At 41.1% G+C, this 18,060-nt stretch overlaps 1 protein-coding gene across 3 annotated transcripts in view; it reads left to right on the top strand.

Moving 5' to 3' along the window:
- PRKN (parkin RBR E3 ubiquitin protein ligase) overlaps window positions 1-18,060 on the top strand; it is a 602,317-nt gene that overhangs the window by 319,894 nt on the left and 264,363 nt on the right. The window contains exon 7 of one of the 3 annotated variants that reach the window (XM_088666302.1): window positions 16,673-16,732. The exons of the other annotated variants lie outside the window; for them this stretch is intronic. Within the exon in view, the coding sequence (XP_088522428.1) occupies window positions 16,673-16,732 (60 nt within the window). The remainder of the gene's footprint in view (window positions 1-16,672; window positions 16,733-18,060) is intronic. 3 annotated transcript variants of the gene reach the window in all.

Below are 18,060 nucleotides of genomic sequence, written 5' to 3'. Positions count from 1 at the left end.
CAAAGAATTGATGCTTTTGAATTATGGTGCTGGAGGAGACTCTTGAGTCCCATGGACTGCAAGAAGATCAAACCTATCCATTCTGAAGGAAATCAGCCCTGAGTGCTCACTGGAAGGACAGATCGTGAAGCTGAGGCTCCAAATGTTTGGCCACCTCCTGAGAAGAGACGACTCCCTGGAAAAGACCCTGATGTTGGGAAAGATTGAGAGCACAAGGAGAGGGGGGGGGCGACAGAAGGCGAGATGGTTGGAGAGTGTTCTCGAAGCTACCAACATGAGTTTTACCAAACTACGGGAGGCAGTGGAAGACAGGAGTGCCCTGCGTACTCTGGTCCATGGGGTCACGAAGAGTCGGACACGACTAAACCGCTAAACAACAACAGATATTTGAGTATCTGCTTAGGCTGACTCACATGACACTGTTCATCATATGAATACTTGGTTATGTGAAGCAGTGGTCACTACTAGATGAAACTAATTACTAATCATGTTTATTATCATGTACACACAATATCTTCATATCCATGGTGGTGACAAGCACCCCAAGTACTAGAATGACCTTCTCCTCTAATAACTGCCCATTCATCTAATGATGTGAATCAGCAATAGGAACACTAGCATTTGGTGGCTTGTATCACTCAGCAACTTTGCACTATTGAAAAATGCTTCCATTCTTGCAAGATGGTGCAGTCCATTTTTGCCAAACCCCTTGCCTGCTGTAGCCCCCCATGCCATGTACTCATACTATTTTGGAGGGACTCAAAATCCTCAGAATTAGCTTTTGGGAAAGAGCACAGGGAAAGATGTGTTTGATAGGTGGAATTGGCAAAAATTAGATAGAACTGTTTTCCACTAGCACAGGACCATTGTTGGATGCATTCCATGTCAGAACAATATGGTCATTTTTATTTAACTAATTATTCATTGTTACAGAAGTCCCAGTTTTGACAGAGTAAATCCTCCTTTTAATGTGTCCCTGCTTCTGTTGCTCATGGCCAGACTCAAGGTGGCACATGCTCAAGCCATTTGCCACCCTCTTCATTGGTGTGTTGATTTCCAGCTTGTGGAATTAAAGCAATAATGAAGGCTGCAATCCTAACCCCACTTACCTGGAAGTGAGCTTCACTGAATTCAGACAGGCTTCTGAGTAGATTGCAGCCCCAGTTACATTTTTTGCTATCTGCTTAGCTTTTGTTCGTTAAGTTCAGTTGTCTGTAATAAGAGAAGTAAGCTGATCTGAAAGGAAAAAGAAAGACAGTGACTCAAAGAAGTTACAAACAACATTGGAAAATAATAAGGAGCCTTTCTACATAGCATCTAACTTTTTTGAAGCTGACAAACGATTATCTATGGTGCAAGAGGCACAATGCTATCAAAAAGCTGCTTCTTACAAAATGCCATGCTGGTGAACAAAGATAATTGATAATTGTGTAGGTGTCCAATTAAGCTGTTGCTTATCTAGCAGTCTTTCAAGATTGAACATGGCCATAACTTTCAATATATGTAGTGGAATAGTTTGTTTTTCAGGGTAGGAAAAAAGCAGCATATTTTTTTTTTGCCTTGTTATAATAAGTAGCAACATTGCACAACAATGAAACAAAACTGTATTGAAACTGTATATTGAAAAGCAAATAGGATGCTAGTCAGGGAAGGACTTGCACTGTGGGCCCCTATCCAAGTAGCTGAGAGCTTTCAGAATGGGGTCACATGTAGCCACATGAGACCCCCATTCTGCAAAAGTAACATAAGAAAGGGCCCTTAGTTGCTGCTTAACCTACCTGGACCCTGTGATCAACATATGAGGTTTTTCTTTGTGTGTCTCCTCCAAGTGATAATTGGGCCTTTTTGTGGTGGCTCCTCAATTGTGGAAAGCTATCCTCAAGACAACTTAGCTGGTGCTGACTTCGTTATCCTTTGGTCACCAGGTGAAAATATTTTTATTCTCTTGGGCATTTGGACAGCACTAATGGTCTGATTTTCAATTATTTATTTTTGGTGTTAATTCCTATGTGGATGGGGTGGTTATGAAAGCAACATTTTAGAAAAACCACAAAGCTCATGCAATTTGATAGCTACTATTCACTTTGCATTTGTTTTTGCTTGATTTTGAAGAGTAATGGGCTAGTTCTGAATCTTGGAACTACATTTTCAGTTTTGTCAGTTACAATACCATATGGATGCACATTTTGCCCTGGCAAAGAAGGGTATAAAACCTGTTCAAGGTGTGAGCTTCTTTTTCATGTCACTCTGTCTTATAAATGAGTCTCATTCCTTCCTTCCTTTTTATTTCTTCATAAACCATGGCGTAGAATAAACTGGTGATACTATTGTACTGAGATGACAATAGTGAGAATACTGAGAGGGGGAAATGTTCACTCAAGTTGCCCTGCTGTTACTAATAAACAGTCTATGCCTCACTGACAAATTCTGAGTTATAATCCTGTCATCACACCAGTGTAGATGACCCTCTATAATATGTTGTTGCCCAGTATTTTTTAAAAAACAAAATGTGTAGATGATATGATACTGAGTTTTAATTTTTTGAATTCTCTCTCTCTCTCTCTCTCTCTCTCTCTCTCTCTTTCTTTCTTTCTTTCTTTCTTTCTTTCTGGGACTGTTAATCACCAAGTATATCCCTACAAACAATGACTGAAATAGTTACTTTGAGGATATACTGGTATGTAAGGTAGGTCATGGAGTACAACTTTCATCAACTCCAGTCAGCATAACCATTCAGGAATTATGGGAGTTGTGGTCCAGGAACATCTGGCATGCACCACATTGGCTACCCCAGACCTAAAACTTTAGACCACTTCACAAGCCTCTTTTATATGCTCCCATTCCAATCATTGGGACAGCTCACAAGCAAGTGTACTGATATCAGTGCATTAATACTTCAACTGGCAGAAAACTGGCTGCAATCCTGTACACGCTTACCTAGCAATAAGTCCCATTGAATTCAGGGGTGCTTACTTCTGAGTAATCACATACCTCATTGCTGTTCTTTGCACAGCTGACTGTGGCTGAATGGAGTTGTAGTCTTGAACACCTGTAGGGCACCTAGTTGTTGGAAGCTCTTTTGGAAGCAGCTGTCTGTCCTGGCTGGCTTGGTGAGAACATAACCAAAAGGGTGTGAAGTGTCTCCTTGCCTACCCCTGAATCTAGAGCCCAATTATGACACAAGTGACTGAGGACATTGTGGCAGAACTTGCACGGAACCCAGGATCATCGTCCTAAACTAACTGTACATTGGCTGATGTCCCTTGTGGATTTTGGCTGAGAGAATTAGACGTGCTGTGCATTCAGTTCCCCAAATTAGAATCTTGCAGGCATTGTGTAAGGTGCTACAGCACTTTTTGCAGACTTCAAAAGCTAGTTTTACATAACTTAAATATCATCTCTAATTATTTTGGAGCATTTTAGACTTTAGCAAATGTTGATGTCAGTAGGGGGTAGGTTTGCACTCAGTAGGGTTTTCCATTAAGAATTCTCTCTTTGTGTACACGGGTGAGCACACACAATTTTTTTTGTCCAAATATCAAAGTGTCAAAAAATGACCAGCTTTTTTTCCCTGCAAGTCACATACATTGGTATTTTCTTAATGGATGTTTCTGGGTTTTCCTACTACTGTTTTCTTAGAAGAGAAACAACACAGCAAATTCAGTTTCTTCCCTCAAGGCATATTCTCTGTGGCCTGTGCTACAATATCACCAAGCATCTGGCAGGAAACAGAGCCAGACAATTAAAGAGCTTTGTGGAAAGCAATGCAGTCTGCACCGTGTCTTAGAGAAATGTTATCGCTGTGAAGCTGGTCAATTTGCTCTTGTGTGAGGATTTCTGAATTTTGCTGCTGGAATGGAGGAATCCACAAGTCAGTGCAGTGGCCAAATCAGAGGGGGCTGGTTACTAGGTCATCTCTCTTGGTACAAGCAGAACCAAAAAATTACAGCTTTATCAAGGTATTTGATACTGACTCCTAGAAATGTGAAATTTCAAGGTGTCCAACTTTTCCCCTCTAATGCTTTTGTCTGAGAATTTCATAGTGTCCACACTATTTTTGCAAGGGAGGAGGATGGAAGAAAACCCTGGGACCACCTCCCATGAGCTGCTCTGTTCACCATCCCACCAGCTTTGGTAGTTACCAGCCGACAGTGGGCCAAATGATTTGGCAAGATGGGCTCTCTTACCCTATTATTGGTCTGGCATGTGTATGACAATTGGAACTTTTTTAAAATCACTCCTTGGGTGAGGCTATGTGGTTAATCATAATGTGTATGGGCCCCCATTTGGTCAGAAGCATCCAGAAACTAGCTTTTGATGTCCTAGTAATGATGCATTACAAGTGCTATATGGTGTTCTAAACTGAAAGCATATCATGTAAGAATCAAGGGACAGTTTGGCTTAGTTAGGCTAACCAGAGATAAACTAGATCATTATGCATTGACTGGCACTCCCCCTTGGCTACATTTGCACCATGTGGTGGATGGAAATCTTTTGTAAAACCAAGCTCCTGACTTTGGATAGAATTTGGGCACCCCCCCCCCAAATAAAATAAATACAAGTGGAAAAGGGATCTATTACAGCAGATTCTGTGTGAAGGCCCTTAATTTCTTGCTAGCAGCAGTCCAATGATCTTAATGTTTTCAGAATTACGGTAACCAAAATAGTAAAGTCTTTCACGATAAATGCTTCATTTTAAACAGCAGGCTAATATAATAGTTTTATATTGATAGATATGCTGTTCTGCAGTAGATATGGTGTTTTGTGGAATCTTTTAAAAAGTCACTTAATAAAATTAGAATTAACTTTAAAAGAATTACAGGCATGCTCAAGCCAAAATAAAACATTTTTTCAGTTCCATCCTTGCATTTTATCAGATGAAGTTTAAGCACTTAACTCCTCCATTTGAAATAAATGGAAACTCTGAAAGGATTATGCCTCGTGTAAAGAAGTTTATTATCGACTTTTTAGAAGTATGTATTAAGTATTCCCCCCCCCCTGGAACTAATTTTCCAAGGCATAACGGAGATATATATTTCTTTTCATTTTCACTTTCAAGATTGCAATGTATAGAATAGCATGTTAAATCTATCCATGTCTCTCTCCCATTCTGACACACACACACACACACACACACACACACACACACACACATCAGACCTTTGTGGTGGCTTCAGTTCAAACAATTTCATCTTCTCTTTTAGTTCACAGTTTGGTATAAACCCCAGAACACAATTCAACACTTCTATTCAGTAGTTCCATCACAAGACTAGTAAATTAAATCAGATATTAAATCCTGATCGTTTCCCATTTTCTTTGTATTGGTCAATGAGTCCAAAGACAGGGAATAAAACAGATTTACTGACGAAGTCTGTATCTAACATATTTGGGAAGATTTAATTAGCAATCCTGAAACACTAATTTGTTCTTAAGATGGCTTTTATTGCACAATTTTCACACAGCTTTGGCTTTCTTTCTCTATTCTCATTCATAATCCCTTTCTGTCGTAGTAATGAGATGGAGGAGGAACACTGTAGAAGACTACAAAGGAGTGGGCTAGAGATCAGAGACCCCCAGAGAAAAATTGCTAGTTGTATTGAAACTCTTGTAGCATCTTTTGAAATGCCTCAGAAGTTTTGTTTGTTTTAGATTTTGCTTTGGGCTAAATGTGGGTGGCAGTTCCAAAGATGAGGCACCACAAGCATCCTTACTTGGGTAAAGTATTTTATTGTAAAGGGCTCATAACTTATCTTGCAGGTTGATTTCCAGGACTTTTAAGTTGTGCTTATTGAACCATGGTTGGTTACATTGATCACAGACCAAAGTTAATATTTGTCATGTATGCATCCTAAGGATTAAGCGGAAAGGGCCATAACCCAGGGATAGAGCATCTCTGCTTTTCATTCCGAAAACCTCAGGTTCAATCCTGGGCATCTCCAGGTAAAACTTGAGAGAGATGCCTGCTTGAAATCCTGAAGGGCCACTCCCAATCAGTGTAGACAATCCTGAGCTGCATGGACCAATGGTCTGGGCTCAGCATAACACAGTTTCCTAATATGTTCTTTTTTTGCTTTATGTGGAACATTTATTTATTTATGACGTGTTACAGGTGGCGCTGTGGGTTAAACCACAGAGCCTGGGGCTTGCCAATCAGAAGGTCAGCAGTTCGAATCCCTGCGACGGGGTGAGCTCCCATTGCTCGGTCCCAGCTCCTGCCAACCTAGCAGTTCGAAAGCACGTCAAGTGCAAGTAGATAAATAGGTACCGCTCTGTCGGGAAGGTAAACGGCATTTCCGTGTGCTCCTGTGGTTCGCCAGAAGCGGCTTAGTCATGCTGGCCACATGGCCCGGAAGCTGTACACCGGCTCCCTCGGCCAATAATGCAAGATGAGCGCCGCAACCCCAGAGTCATGGTCAGGGATCCCTTTACCTTTACCTTACACATTAAAAGTAAAAACTGCTCATGATAAATAGGAAACACAATTGTAATGCAAAGTAAAACATAAAACTATTATTGCACCTCCCAAGTTAAACATGTTTTAAAAACAGTGGTCCATACTGTCTTAAATGGCTAAAGTGAGCAAGAAGGCCTTTATCTACTTGAGGAAAAGTCTACTACCGGTACACAGATGATGCCCGGCTATTCCATTACAGGGGTGCCCTGTTGAAAAGGCCCTTTCCCGGGGGGGGGGGAGGCATCACCCACTTCACTTGCTACATTTTAGCTTTTTATTGGCACATGTGTGAATAATACTCTGTATAATAATAATAGCTGTCTGCTTCTACAGTAGAAGACTTCAGTGCTGCTGAGGCATTTCTTTTGTGCAATCAGCTGGAAACTACAGTGGTACCTCAAGTTACAAATGCCTCAGGTTACAAACGCTTCAGATTACAAACTTCGCTAACCTGGAAGAGTTGCCTCGAGATGAGAACTTTGTTCCAAGATGAGAATGGAAATCGTGTGCCGGCAGCGCAGCAGCAAGAGGCCCCATTAGCGAAAGCACGCCTCTAGTTAAGAACAGTTTCAGGTTAAGAACAGACCTCCGGAATGAATTAAGTTTGTAGCTAGAGGCACCACTGTATATTAAAATGGAAATTCAATAGAGCACTTAATATTGAGCATATGAGTTAACAAATTTAGAAAGTTTCTTAACTCATTTATATTCAAAAGAATATCAAAAGCAACATGCAATACAATATATGAATAATCAGATTTTTTTTGGGGGGGGGGTTGACCCTACTAAAATGATATACTATTTCCAAATGAACAGCAACCAGGCTAGGATAATCCAACTTGGAAAATCTGGTAGAAGAATAAAATGTCTTCAGTAGGTGATGAAATGCCACCAGAAGGGAGTTTCGTAATATTGGAGCTGCTACACCAGGCATCCCCAAACTTCGGCCCTCCAGATGTTTTGGACTACAATTCCCATCTTCCCCAAACACTGGTCCTGTGAGCTAGGGATCATGGGAGTTGTAGGCAAAAACATCTGGAGGGCCTCAGTTTGGGGATGCCTGTGCTACACTAAAAGGCCTGCTCCATGTCACCATAGTTCTGACCTTGAGGACATGTGGCACTACAAGAAGCTCCTCCCCTGATTACCATAGTGACTGAACTAGTTTGTGGAGATAAGGCAATCTTTCAGCTACCCTGGTTCTAAGTTGCTAAGGTCCTTATAGACCAGGCATCCCCAAACTGCGGCCCTCCAGATGTTTTGGCCTACAACTCCCATGATCCCTAGCTAACAGGACCAGTGGTCAGGGAAGATGGGAATTGTAGTCCAAAACATCTGCAGGGCCGAAGTTTGGGGATGCCTGTTATAGATCAATATTTAAACTTTCAAGCTGGTATGGTAGCATATTGACAGCTTGCTCAGATCCACTGGGTGACCTGAAGCCAGTCACAGCCTCTCAGGCTAACCTACCCCGCAGGGTTATTGCAAGGATACAATGGACTGATTTCTACAGTGGTTGCAATTGCTGGACACTTTTCAAAAGCAGCCAGATGTATGTTGCATATTTGTAATCTAGCCTGGATGTTATTGGAGCATAGATAATAGCTAGAAATATTTCCTAGAGAATCTTAAATTAGTTCACCACTGTAATTCCTTTTTTAAGAAGGTGAAGCTTTCTTCCTTTGAGTAACGTTCTCACTTAGTTTAAACAAGCTATGAGCTGGCTCTACCTTGTATGTTGAGCTTAGATTTTCAAATGCATTCTTACAATGTGTCACAATAAATGAAATGCTTCTTCAGATATGTGAGATATGGGGTGGGAGGAGTGGGCTGCTTAAAAGACAGAATCCAGTGTCCATGTGCCCCTTGCTTTTATGTTGCTGTTTTATTTTATTTTGTTCTCTTGTCTAAAGGAAAAGTGAAAAATATTGCTTCCTTCATTACCAAACAGTTCTTAAGCTCATGAAAAAAGAGCCAGCAGAGAGTCTAGAAAAACCTTTGAAATCCCTTTCACCCTGTCTGTGCTTCTAATTCTCTGAAAGAAACTTGGACAGCAAGGTTAGGGAAAGTGAGGAAAGGGGATAGCAAGGAGAATTATGACTTTAAATGAGTTTCTACTATCTGCTGTGATGATATATTAAAAAGTGTTTTGCTGTCTTCTGGCATCTTATTCCAGCTTTTCACTTTAGCAATGTTCCATGGTGCTGTGTTTCATAGATATTGGAAGAACAGTAAGATTGGGGGGAGGGGATCATAGCCTGATCCACACATTCAGTGTTTTCACCTAAGGGTGGAATGTTCGTGTAGCTTTGTCAGGGGACCACTGGGGGGGGGCAGCGGAGAGCCCAGGAGATCGGGACAAGGGCTCTCTGATGAAGATGGAGCCCCAGAGCCTAGCGTCTTGCAACTTCCACCGGAAGGTGGTACTGGGGCTCAGGAAGAGATGCAGACCCTTGGGGATGCTGAAAGGGCTAGCTTTCCAGAGAGAGGGCTGCAGGGGGCGGACCAAGGCACTTCCGAAGGGGAGGCTCCAGAGGATACAGCACCGGTCCCTCCACCAGCGCCCTCACCCCAGCAGAGAAGGGGTGAAAAGAGGAGGGAACAACGGAGGAGGTTTAGGGTGTCCAGGGGGCTGTGTGGGCGGAAGTCACAGCAGGAGGGGCTTCCGGATTCTGGATCGGAATAGTGCAGTCATGCTTTTTGATGCTCTGTTTTGTACATATGTATATAATAAAGCCCTGTAAAAACCAAGCACAGGGTTTGGAGCTGCTTACTCGTGAAGAAGCAACTAACACCATTACAAGATTCAATATGAACCAGGACTGACCCCAAACATTTTGCTGCTGGAAGTGAAACACAATATAGCACTGATCCCATTCAAAGCTCATTGGACTGGCAGTTCAGTCCTACTTTAACACCAGGTTATTTTATCCTCACCAAGCATCTCAGGTTCCAAAATAACCGCAGATGTCTTACAGTTGTGCCTGCTGGTGGAAAGCTTAACATGGTAGTGAATTAACATTTCTCTCTTGTTCATCATGTTAAAGGTTTTGAATGTGTGAAAGGAAACCCGAAGTCTCATGCTGTTCAGTCTTACTGTAGCGCCACAGGGGTGGGGGGGGAAAGACCTCCAGCATAAGATGTTGAGCCAGCATAAGGATGTTCAGGGTGTTAGAAGATGGCCCTTCCCCTTGTTTAGCCCATCCTCCAGCTACTGATGTACATAACTCACAGGCATGACTCAACTCACAAAAGGTTTCCTGTAGTAAGATCCAGGTGCTTCATAAGGCAAGACAGGACCAGAACAACATGTGCCCTCCTGATAGTTCCACCACCCTCAGAGGTTCAGGGGGATGGCCCATGAGAGAGCATTCTCTGTGGCAGCCCCTAAATTGTGGAACACTCTGCCCACAAAAGAGCACCTGGCTGGCAACTTCACTTTGTTTGTTTGTTTGTCTGTTTGATATACTGCCCTTCAACCGTAGATCTCAGGGTGGTTCACAACATAAAGTTTTCAGTAAATGCTGAAGATGCCCTTCTTTGCCTTGAACTTTGACCCCCAAGACATATGTTGGTAGGACCCAACCTATTTTTGTGATTGTAAATTGTTTTAAACCTTTTAACGTTGTGTTTTTAAAATTGCTGTACCCTACCCTGGAGCATGAGTGTGAAGGGTGGGGTGAGGATGAGGATGATAATAATATATATATATATTTGGTTCTGGGATGCGCAGTTTCCGCAGCCCATGATAAACATGTCCTCCTGCTCTTTTTATGTCCTACTGTTACAAGTTGCCAGGAGTGATTAACTTGGTTCTCTAGTTTAAAAACAATAGTTAGCATTATAACAGAAAAATCTCCCATTTCTGCACAAGATATATTCCTTCATTCATCTGATTTTTATTTTCAGTTGACATATGAGAAAATGGGTGACTGTGTTTCTGTTGCATCCCAGATTCATCCTAGGATACCTTTGTTCCAATTCTCTGAGGATGCAATGTATAGGGTCCTTTATCCTATTTGGGCAAAGAGGTGTAGAAGAACAGTAGATCAATACATACACCCCACCCCCAGTAATGTTTCTCAGGCTGTAATCTTCTTGTTATGAAACATCCCCTCATGGTGCTTAGATGTACTCTTCAGTGAGCTCCAGATCTATACAAAAAGAAAGAGTATTCCACTTACCTTCCGAACAAGCGGACCACATTGCAAAGTGGCATACAATTGGATGTCTGTAGTCAGTGCTATGGAATGCTGGGATTTGCAGAATCCCAACGTGTTGCTACAGCAACCGGCTGTGAGGGAGGAGGATTTAGTTGAGCCAATTAGGCAAGGAAAGTTACACTGCTGAGCGGGTCTGTGTGTTCTCTCTAAAAGATAGTGGGTCCCTGTGCACTACTGAGGAAACACGCATTATAGCTCTCTCATGTCAAGCACACCAAAACAAAGATGCTGCTCAGCATTTCTGTGTAAGGAACACACCCTTGTACTCAAAAGCCACACTCTTTTACTCTTGATTAATGCATTCAGAATAACTATTGGTCCTGGTTCAGTATTCATAGTCACCAAAATAGATTGGAATCTCACTTTTACTCAGAAGCATAAACTGAAAATGGCAAAATTGTTTTTAGTTTACTGTACTTTTTCCTAGTGCTAATGTTAGAATAACAACATCTTCCACTTCTGCACCATAGAATTGCTGATTGAATGTTCTTTATGGTCTGTAATTGTATTTCTTTCCCCTACCTCAGCACTCTGGTACTCGGATTCATTTGAGAGTTTGATTGACATTGTTATTCCCCCCCTTTTCCCCACAGCATTTGAAAATAAACTTAAAAGGAGCTGGTAGGGACTGTTGCATGCTGATGAGCCAATCTTTATCTGCAGCCAGGTGCAGTGCCCCCCTCCACCTCTGTGTTCTTCACAGTATCTTCAATAATGCCTTATAGAAAAAGGTAATTTCATATCAACTTTGGAAAATGGCAATTTTGTTTCTCCCTTTTACTCTGTATACATTTTGAAAGTTAAGAAACTTTCATGATAGTTATAATATATATATATGGGGAGATAACAAAAAATATATATCATGAAATACAATGAAGTTAAGTAAGTCACTGGGACATGGGTAGCGCTGTGGTCTAAACCACAAAGCCTAGGGCTTGCCGATCAGAAGGTTGGCGGTTCGAATCCTCCCGACGGGGTGAGCTCCCGTTGCTCAGTCCCTGCTCCTGCCAACCTAGCAGTTCGAAAGCATATCAAAGTGCAAGTGGATAAATAGGGACCGCTCCGGCAGGAAGGTAAACAGCGTTTCTGTGCACTGCTCTGGTTCGCCAGAAGCGGCTTAGTCATGGTGGCCACATGACCCGGAAGCTGTCTGCGGACAAACACCAGCTCCCTCAGCCAGTAAAGAGAGATGAGCGCTGCAACCCCAGAGTCGTCCGCGACTGGACTTAACGGTCAGGGGTCCTTTACCTTTAAAGTAAATCATTATTTGAATTTTGGAGGATTTTATTTAAGCTAATAGTTGTTTTCTCTGGTCTCAATCCCCTCAGCCCTGACTCAGAGAAAGTGCCAAAAGAGGAGGAAGTAAATGCTTTGGGAAATACTGCCCTCAGCTCCAATGATTGTACAGGCCAGAGAATTTGGCTTTATCTGACTTATGGCACACACACCCTGCCCAATGCGGTCCTTATCATCTTCACATTGTCACAACATAATTGGGCAATGACTGTTTGTAAAACAGAGCTCAGGAGAGGCAGGTTGAACAGCAAATATTGACCAGGTTGCATTCATGCTGCTGAGACAACAGTTCTCCTGGGGTGAATTCCACTCATTTAAAAACAAAAACAAAAAAACCTTGTATTTGTGACATTGCTCTGTTCATTGTTACTTCAGACTGCATTTTAATAATTTGACTCCATGATTTTGAACCTGTTGTTTTGTTGTATTTTATTATGTTGCCATATTTGTTTATTATGCTTCTCTTACATAAGATTCCCAGCAGTTTCCTATCCAGGGGGGTTGATTGGATTCATGCCTCCTTAGTTTCAGCCACACTGCTGCTTTTGGTCTTCCCAGTCCATCACTTGGTCTTTGAAACAGGAGTTAATTCTATAACCCAGGGGGCAGAGAGCATTTGGAATCTAGTACTGAATCTGAGGCCATATTTTATTTACAGCTTTTCTCTGTTTGTCAGAGTATGTGTAAATTCACTTCACACTCCACAGGAATCTTGCTCATAGTATAAAAGTTTGATGGTGCCTAACATGGTGGCTTTGGGCTAAATTTGACTTGGTGTAGAAGAAGTTTTGACAAACGTTTGCCCCTAGTTCAGTTGAAATAGTGTTATATACAGTATTCCCGGCTGTATATATTTCATTCTTTGATCTTCAGATGCGCTTTTGGAAAGGGTTCCCAACTTCTTTCACTGTATATGACTTTTGTTTAGATGCATCAGAGATTACTTTGTGTCATTACTTCCAACACATTTGTGTATAATGTTTATTAAATAGCCTCAGTACTTATTTGAAAAGTTTGCAAGGTAGCCCAAGAGAAAATACTATCTATCCAAGTGGATAGTGTTCTGAATCTCTTTTTATCTTTTCATAATGACACAGACAGTCAAGTAGAATAACAAAGGATGTTCAGGAAGAGAGAACAAGGTTGGTACAAGACAGGCTCATGCAAGGGTCAGTAATTGTGTACATCTCCCCCCCCCCCTGCTGCAAAGCACCAGATAGATACTAAACTGCAGTCTGGTCAGTTACGTAGTTACTGTAGTTTATGTTGGAATTGATAGAGCTTGATGAAGATCTGTGGGCAGGCTTTGTAGCAGCATGATCAGAACAATAATTGGCAGCTCATGTGACAGAATTCTAATCGGCCTCAGGAGTCTCATAGCAAGACCAAGGAGATTTGATATGCCACCTAATCCTTCAGCAATAAGTCTCACCGTGTTCACTTCTGGTAAGTGCTTTAGAGGTGCTAATGCACTCTCTAAAAGTATCATCTAAACTGGACAGGATTAACTGGTATACAGAGTTATATTTTCAGTTCTTTGATTATAAGAAAAATCAGTTTTGTGACTTGGAATATAAATACAAACGAACTGACCACAATTTGGTTTGTCTGGGGGGTGGGGAAACAGATTGATTTGACATCCAGCCAGCTGATGTCAAGAAAATTAATCCAAACATCTAAATTCAGTTCTGTTGTCAGGTGCAGACTTTTAGGCTAAAATGCAGGACCGGTGGGCCTCTAGGAAACATAAATTTGAACTAGACAATGTTTAGATTCACTGTGGATTTTTGAGGGTAAGGAAGTGGATCATTATTCTGCAAGATGCAACAAAACTTGGGATCTCATATGAATGAGTCATTTGGGGAGCTCCTGCTGGAGAATTATACAAAAAGCCCATGAACGTGCTTTGGACCTGTGGATGTCATTGTCCATCTCTTTCTTCTTTGAACCTAGCTGCTATTATGATGTCCATGCACAGTCTCAGTTTTATCTACATATAATCAGCCAGAGAGTGTTGAACAAGGAAGGAGGATCAGAAGTGACATTCCCAGTTTTCACCAGTTCATCACAGAGGAGATCTTTCATCTTGCTTCCACACAGCACTCCCAAGAGCCCTATCTCAAATGCAATAGGTCTCCAGAGTTGTTGTGGTAGTTTTGCAGCTTCTTCTTTCTGAATGATTGCCATATGATGGTTAGATTCAGGTGTAGCCTCAAACCCTGATAAAATTTACTGACGTTTTCCTGGTAGGCTTCAGCTCTCAATGCCATGTTTTAACCATTTCTCATTTCACTGACACTGTGCCACTGTTAATAGAATACCAAAGAACTTCCTAGCCTCTCTTCTTGTTCACTTTGTTTTCAAACTTAAGCTTGTGTTGAATTTTATGTTGGGAAATGAAGAGAGACAGACTGCAGAGAAGAATTAATTCCTTCATGTTTTTTCAACAGCTTGCAAATCAGTGTATTGTAACTTTCACACTGCATGCAAATAATCTAGCTTCCACCTTGGCTTCAAGGCACTCCTGCATCCCAGCACACCAGGAGATTTCAGACTGTGCCGTCTTAGCATCATTTGAAAGGGGGGGGGAGCTTCATTGAAATGCAATTGATATTTGACTGGAGGAAGAAGTGCAGTGAGACCATCAGAGAATTGAAATGCATCTTGATTCAACCTTATCTAGATTTTTTTAATTACTTATTTTTATTTGGTTTGTGCAATATTTTTTTTCAGTGCATGCCTCTGGAGACAGTTATGTGAATTGGAAAGGCGACCATACGAGATTCTAATTTTTGGGAGATCACACACAATCTGTTGTTTTCTAGCTTGCTAGAAAATAGGCCCAGTAAGATCTCTTTACCAGTATGTTTTTTCTTCATGTAGTAGCATATAAGCTTCAGAGGCCCTTTGCAGGAGCTTGTGCAGGGATGTTTTACCCATGGTTGGAAGATTTGGAAGTGGGCTCTGAGATTTCCCATTCCATATTCCCAGTCCCTGTCCAACATGAATTCTCCTTTCTCACCAGTTCTAACCATGGTTGATTACTGCATTGCTACGGATGTTGATTACGAGCTCATCCATACTGTTGTTTAATGTGGATAGTAAACTTCATACTTCATGTACATCCATTAATTTCCTGTTCTCCATATGTTCTCCTCCAAATCACTGCCTTCCCACACTTTCCCCTCCACTAATTTGGATTTTCTCACGCCTCTCCTTTTCAGAGTATCCCTGGTATGTGAAAATCCAGACTGAGGGAGGGGAATTTGTAGGAAGGCAGTGATTTGGAGAACAGCATATGGACAACAGAAGATTAATGGATGTACAGGAAGTTTACTGTCCACATTAAACTACAATATGGATGGTGCTAACCATGAGGCAAACGAAGGTCCAGAATTCCTCAATGTTAGGTTTGCAGTCCTGCCATAATTTATCCTACCAAATGATAAGAAAAGTATTATCACACATTAAGGACAGATGTGTGGCAAAATGGTAATTTACATCTACCACAAATTTCCTTTTAACCAGAGGTGGTTATCTAGCATCTAGCCAACCTCCCCCTTGCCTGGGGAATTCATGCTGAAGAGAAATGAGAAGCCTTAATCTTACATTTCACTCCTGATATCTTAGCCATTTTGAAACGGCATTACACCCAGGGACCTTTATTTTTTGTGCTGCAAATAGTTTGGCATAACTTTGAAAGCATGTATATTCCCATATTGATTAAAATCAATCGACTAAAAAAATAATAGTACCTTTCATGTTATGTATCACATATTCTCTGGAGCCAAAACAGATGCTTTTCTGAGGGAGAAGAAATTGAAATGGAATTGTGGGTGGGTGGGTGTGGGTGTGCTTCTTGAATAAGTTGATTTCTGTGAATTCCTGTGTGAACTGACCTGATCTGCATCTACTGGACTAAGGTAGCACACTTCTCAGATCAAAGTACCAACATGTATATTTTAGGAGAAAATGTATTTTAGACATGTGTACATTATGGTAAAATTGTTATTTAAATACCTATTCATAGCTTAAAAAAACAACAACCAAGAATTTGGGGATAAATGCAGGAACCTGATGGAATGGTCTTATGAATGAACATAAATAAATCTGTTGCAGGGTAGAAACAGGCTGATACACACATCCGTACAGGCATTTGCACTTACTGGCTTGAGACATCAAGGATCCCCCCTTTAGGAAATGTCTGGTTCACTTAAGCTGTTATTGAGTTTCCTCTGAACATGTGTAAAGCTGTCAGTGATTATGACTCAGGCAAGTCCAGTGCAACACAGGGTGGAGTGGACTGCAGTGTGAATGAGCTTCTCAACAGCAGCCCCAAGTGTGAAGGATGTTGTTTGTTTTCTAATATATACACATATAATGGTCAGTGTAGAGGGCGGGGAGATAGAGCTACACTGTCAGTCCACTTGATGGGCTTTTGACTACCCCCCCTTAAGTACTCGTTTATTGTTAATTATGATGGAAACAATAATGCATTAACCAAACATAAGTAACTTGGATTAATCAGCTGCTTTGCAGGCAGACACTTGCTCAATTCCCTGGAGTTCCCATCAGCAAATTGTAGTAATGATGCTGATTTGCACAGTACTATTGTTTCAGCTGTAAATACCTGAATTGATTACCCATGAGCCCCTGCCTCAATGTAGCCTTGTTTTTGCTTTGTTCTTTATTATGTTAGGTATCCTGCACAGCAGGGGGCCTGTAACCACGACAGAGTCACCTTGGGACTTCAAGTATGGTAATCTAAATGAATTCTTTGTTGCTGTAAATTACAAACAGAACAACAGCCGCCTGCTCCCACATTTATAAATATGTATGGTTTCTCTGCCGTCATGAAATTATTATGGCGAGGGATAGATCAAAGTGAATTAGCACCTGCCAAGTAAATTTGATAGGTCATTTTCACTTTAATTTTATTCCTATGTGTCATGACACAGTACCAAAATTAACACTGACGTTGTGCTTTGTTACGGAAGCCATTGATAATGCTAAACTGGGTGGCAGAATTTTTAATTGGTTCATAAGAGTTTCAGCCATGTAAGCCAATTGTTCTGGCATTAAATAGAGACATCAGAATGGTATTTATTGTATTGCTAAACTACAGAAAATCAATGGCAAAGTTGTATGCAATGATCTTAGTCTAATAAACCATTGTTTGACTGAGAATGAGAATTGTGCTTCTCCCACCCCTTCTCTCATTGTGCTCTAATGAAAGGCTTCCAGGGTTATTAAACCACAGTTTTCTGTTGCATCCAAACTGGAAACTACAGTTTAATCTCCGACCACAAAATTATATCAATCCAGTGTTGAAAGGAAGAATATAATCAATTTAATTTTTTTAAAAAATCATAGTATCTCTATCCCATTTTCCTATATAACATACAAAATTAAAACCACAAATTAACAACATATAATAATTTAGGCTGATTAATGTTAATTTAAAATATCAACCATGCTATTTAGAGAGGCTCAGCTATTTTTAAAGGACTGTCTAAAAATTCAGGTCCTTTGTCAAGCATGCACAAGCATGCTCACCAAATAACTTCATAAGCCACCTGTTATGGCTGTCTATTGAGAACACAAAATCGGGGTGTGTCTGCAAACTGTGAAGCACCTTTCAGGGGCCAAGGCAAAGGCAGATAGGCTGTGTTTTGTAGGACATAAACAGTGGTGGTCTTTTAAAATAAATGTAGGAGAGAAAACATATGGATTTTTAACAACTGCAGTTGGAAAGGAGTTGGTTGACACAATGCCGTAGGGACATTTTGACTGTGCATAGCATATATTTAAATATACAGGGAAAGCTGCTCTGGACCAATTTGTATCAGATTGTATGTACCACTGTTGTGGTTTGTACAGATATTTTGACCTACGTTTTGTTCAGTGGCACATGGCTAAGTGAAGCTCAGCATTGTCTGTTTAACCCTCCATTGAAAGGAGAGGCCAAAAATATTCTGGGTTGAGTCTAGACACATCTGGGATGTTGAGAGAGGAGGCCTCATAACTGGTAGAATTTGATGTGATGACACCCCAGAAAAGGGGAAGGTTGTAAAATGTGGCTTTTGC

Source organism: Zootoca vivipara, chromosome 3 (genome assembly GCF_965207765.1).
Source record: "Zootoca vivipara chromosome 3, rZooViv2.hap1.1, whole genome shotgun sequence".
Taxonomy (NCBI): Eukaryota; Metazoa; Chordata; class Lepidosauria; order Squamata; family Lacertidae; genus Zootoca; species Zootoca vivipara.
Note: the sequence above shows the minus strand (reverse complement) of the source record. Positions and strands in the feature narration are given on the sequence as shown.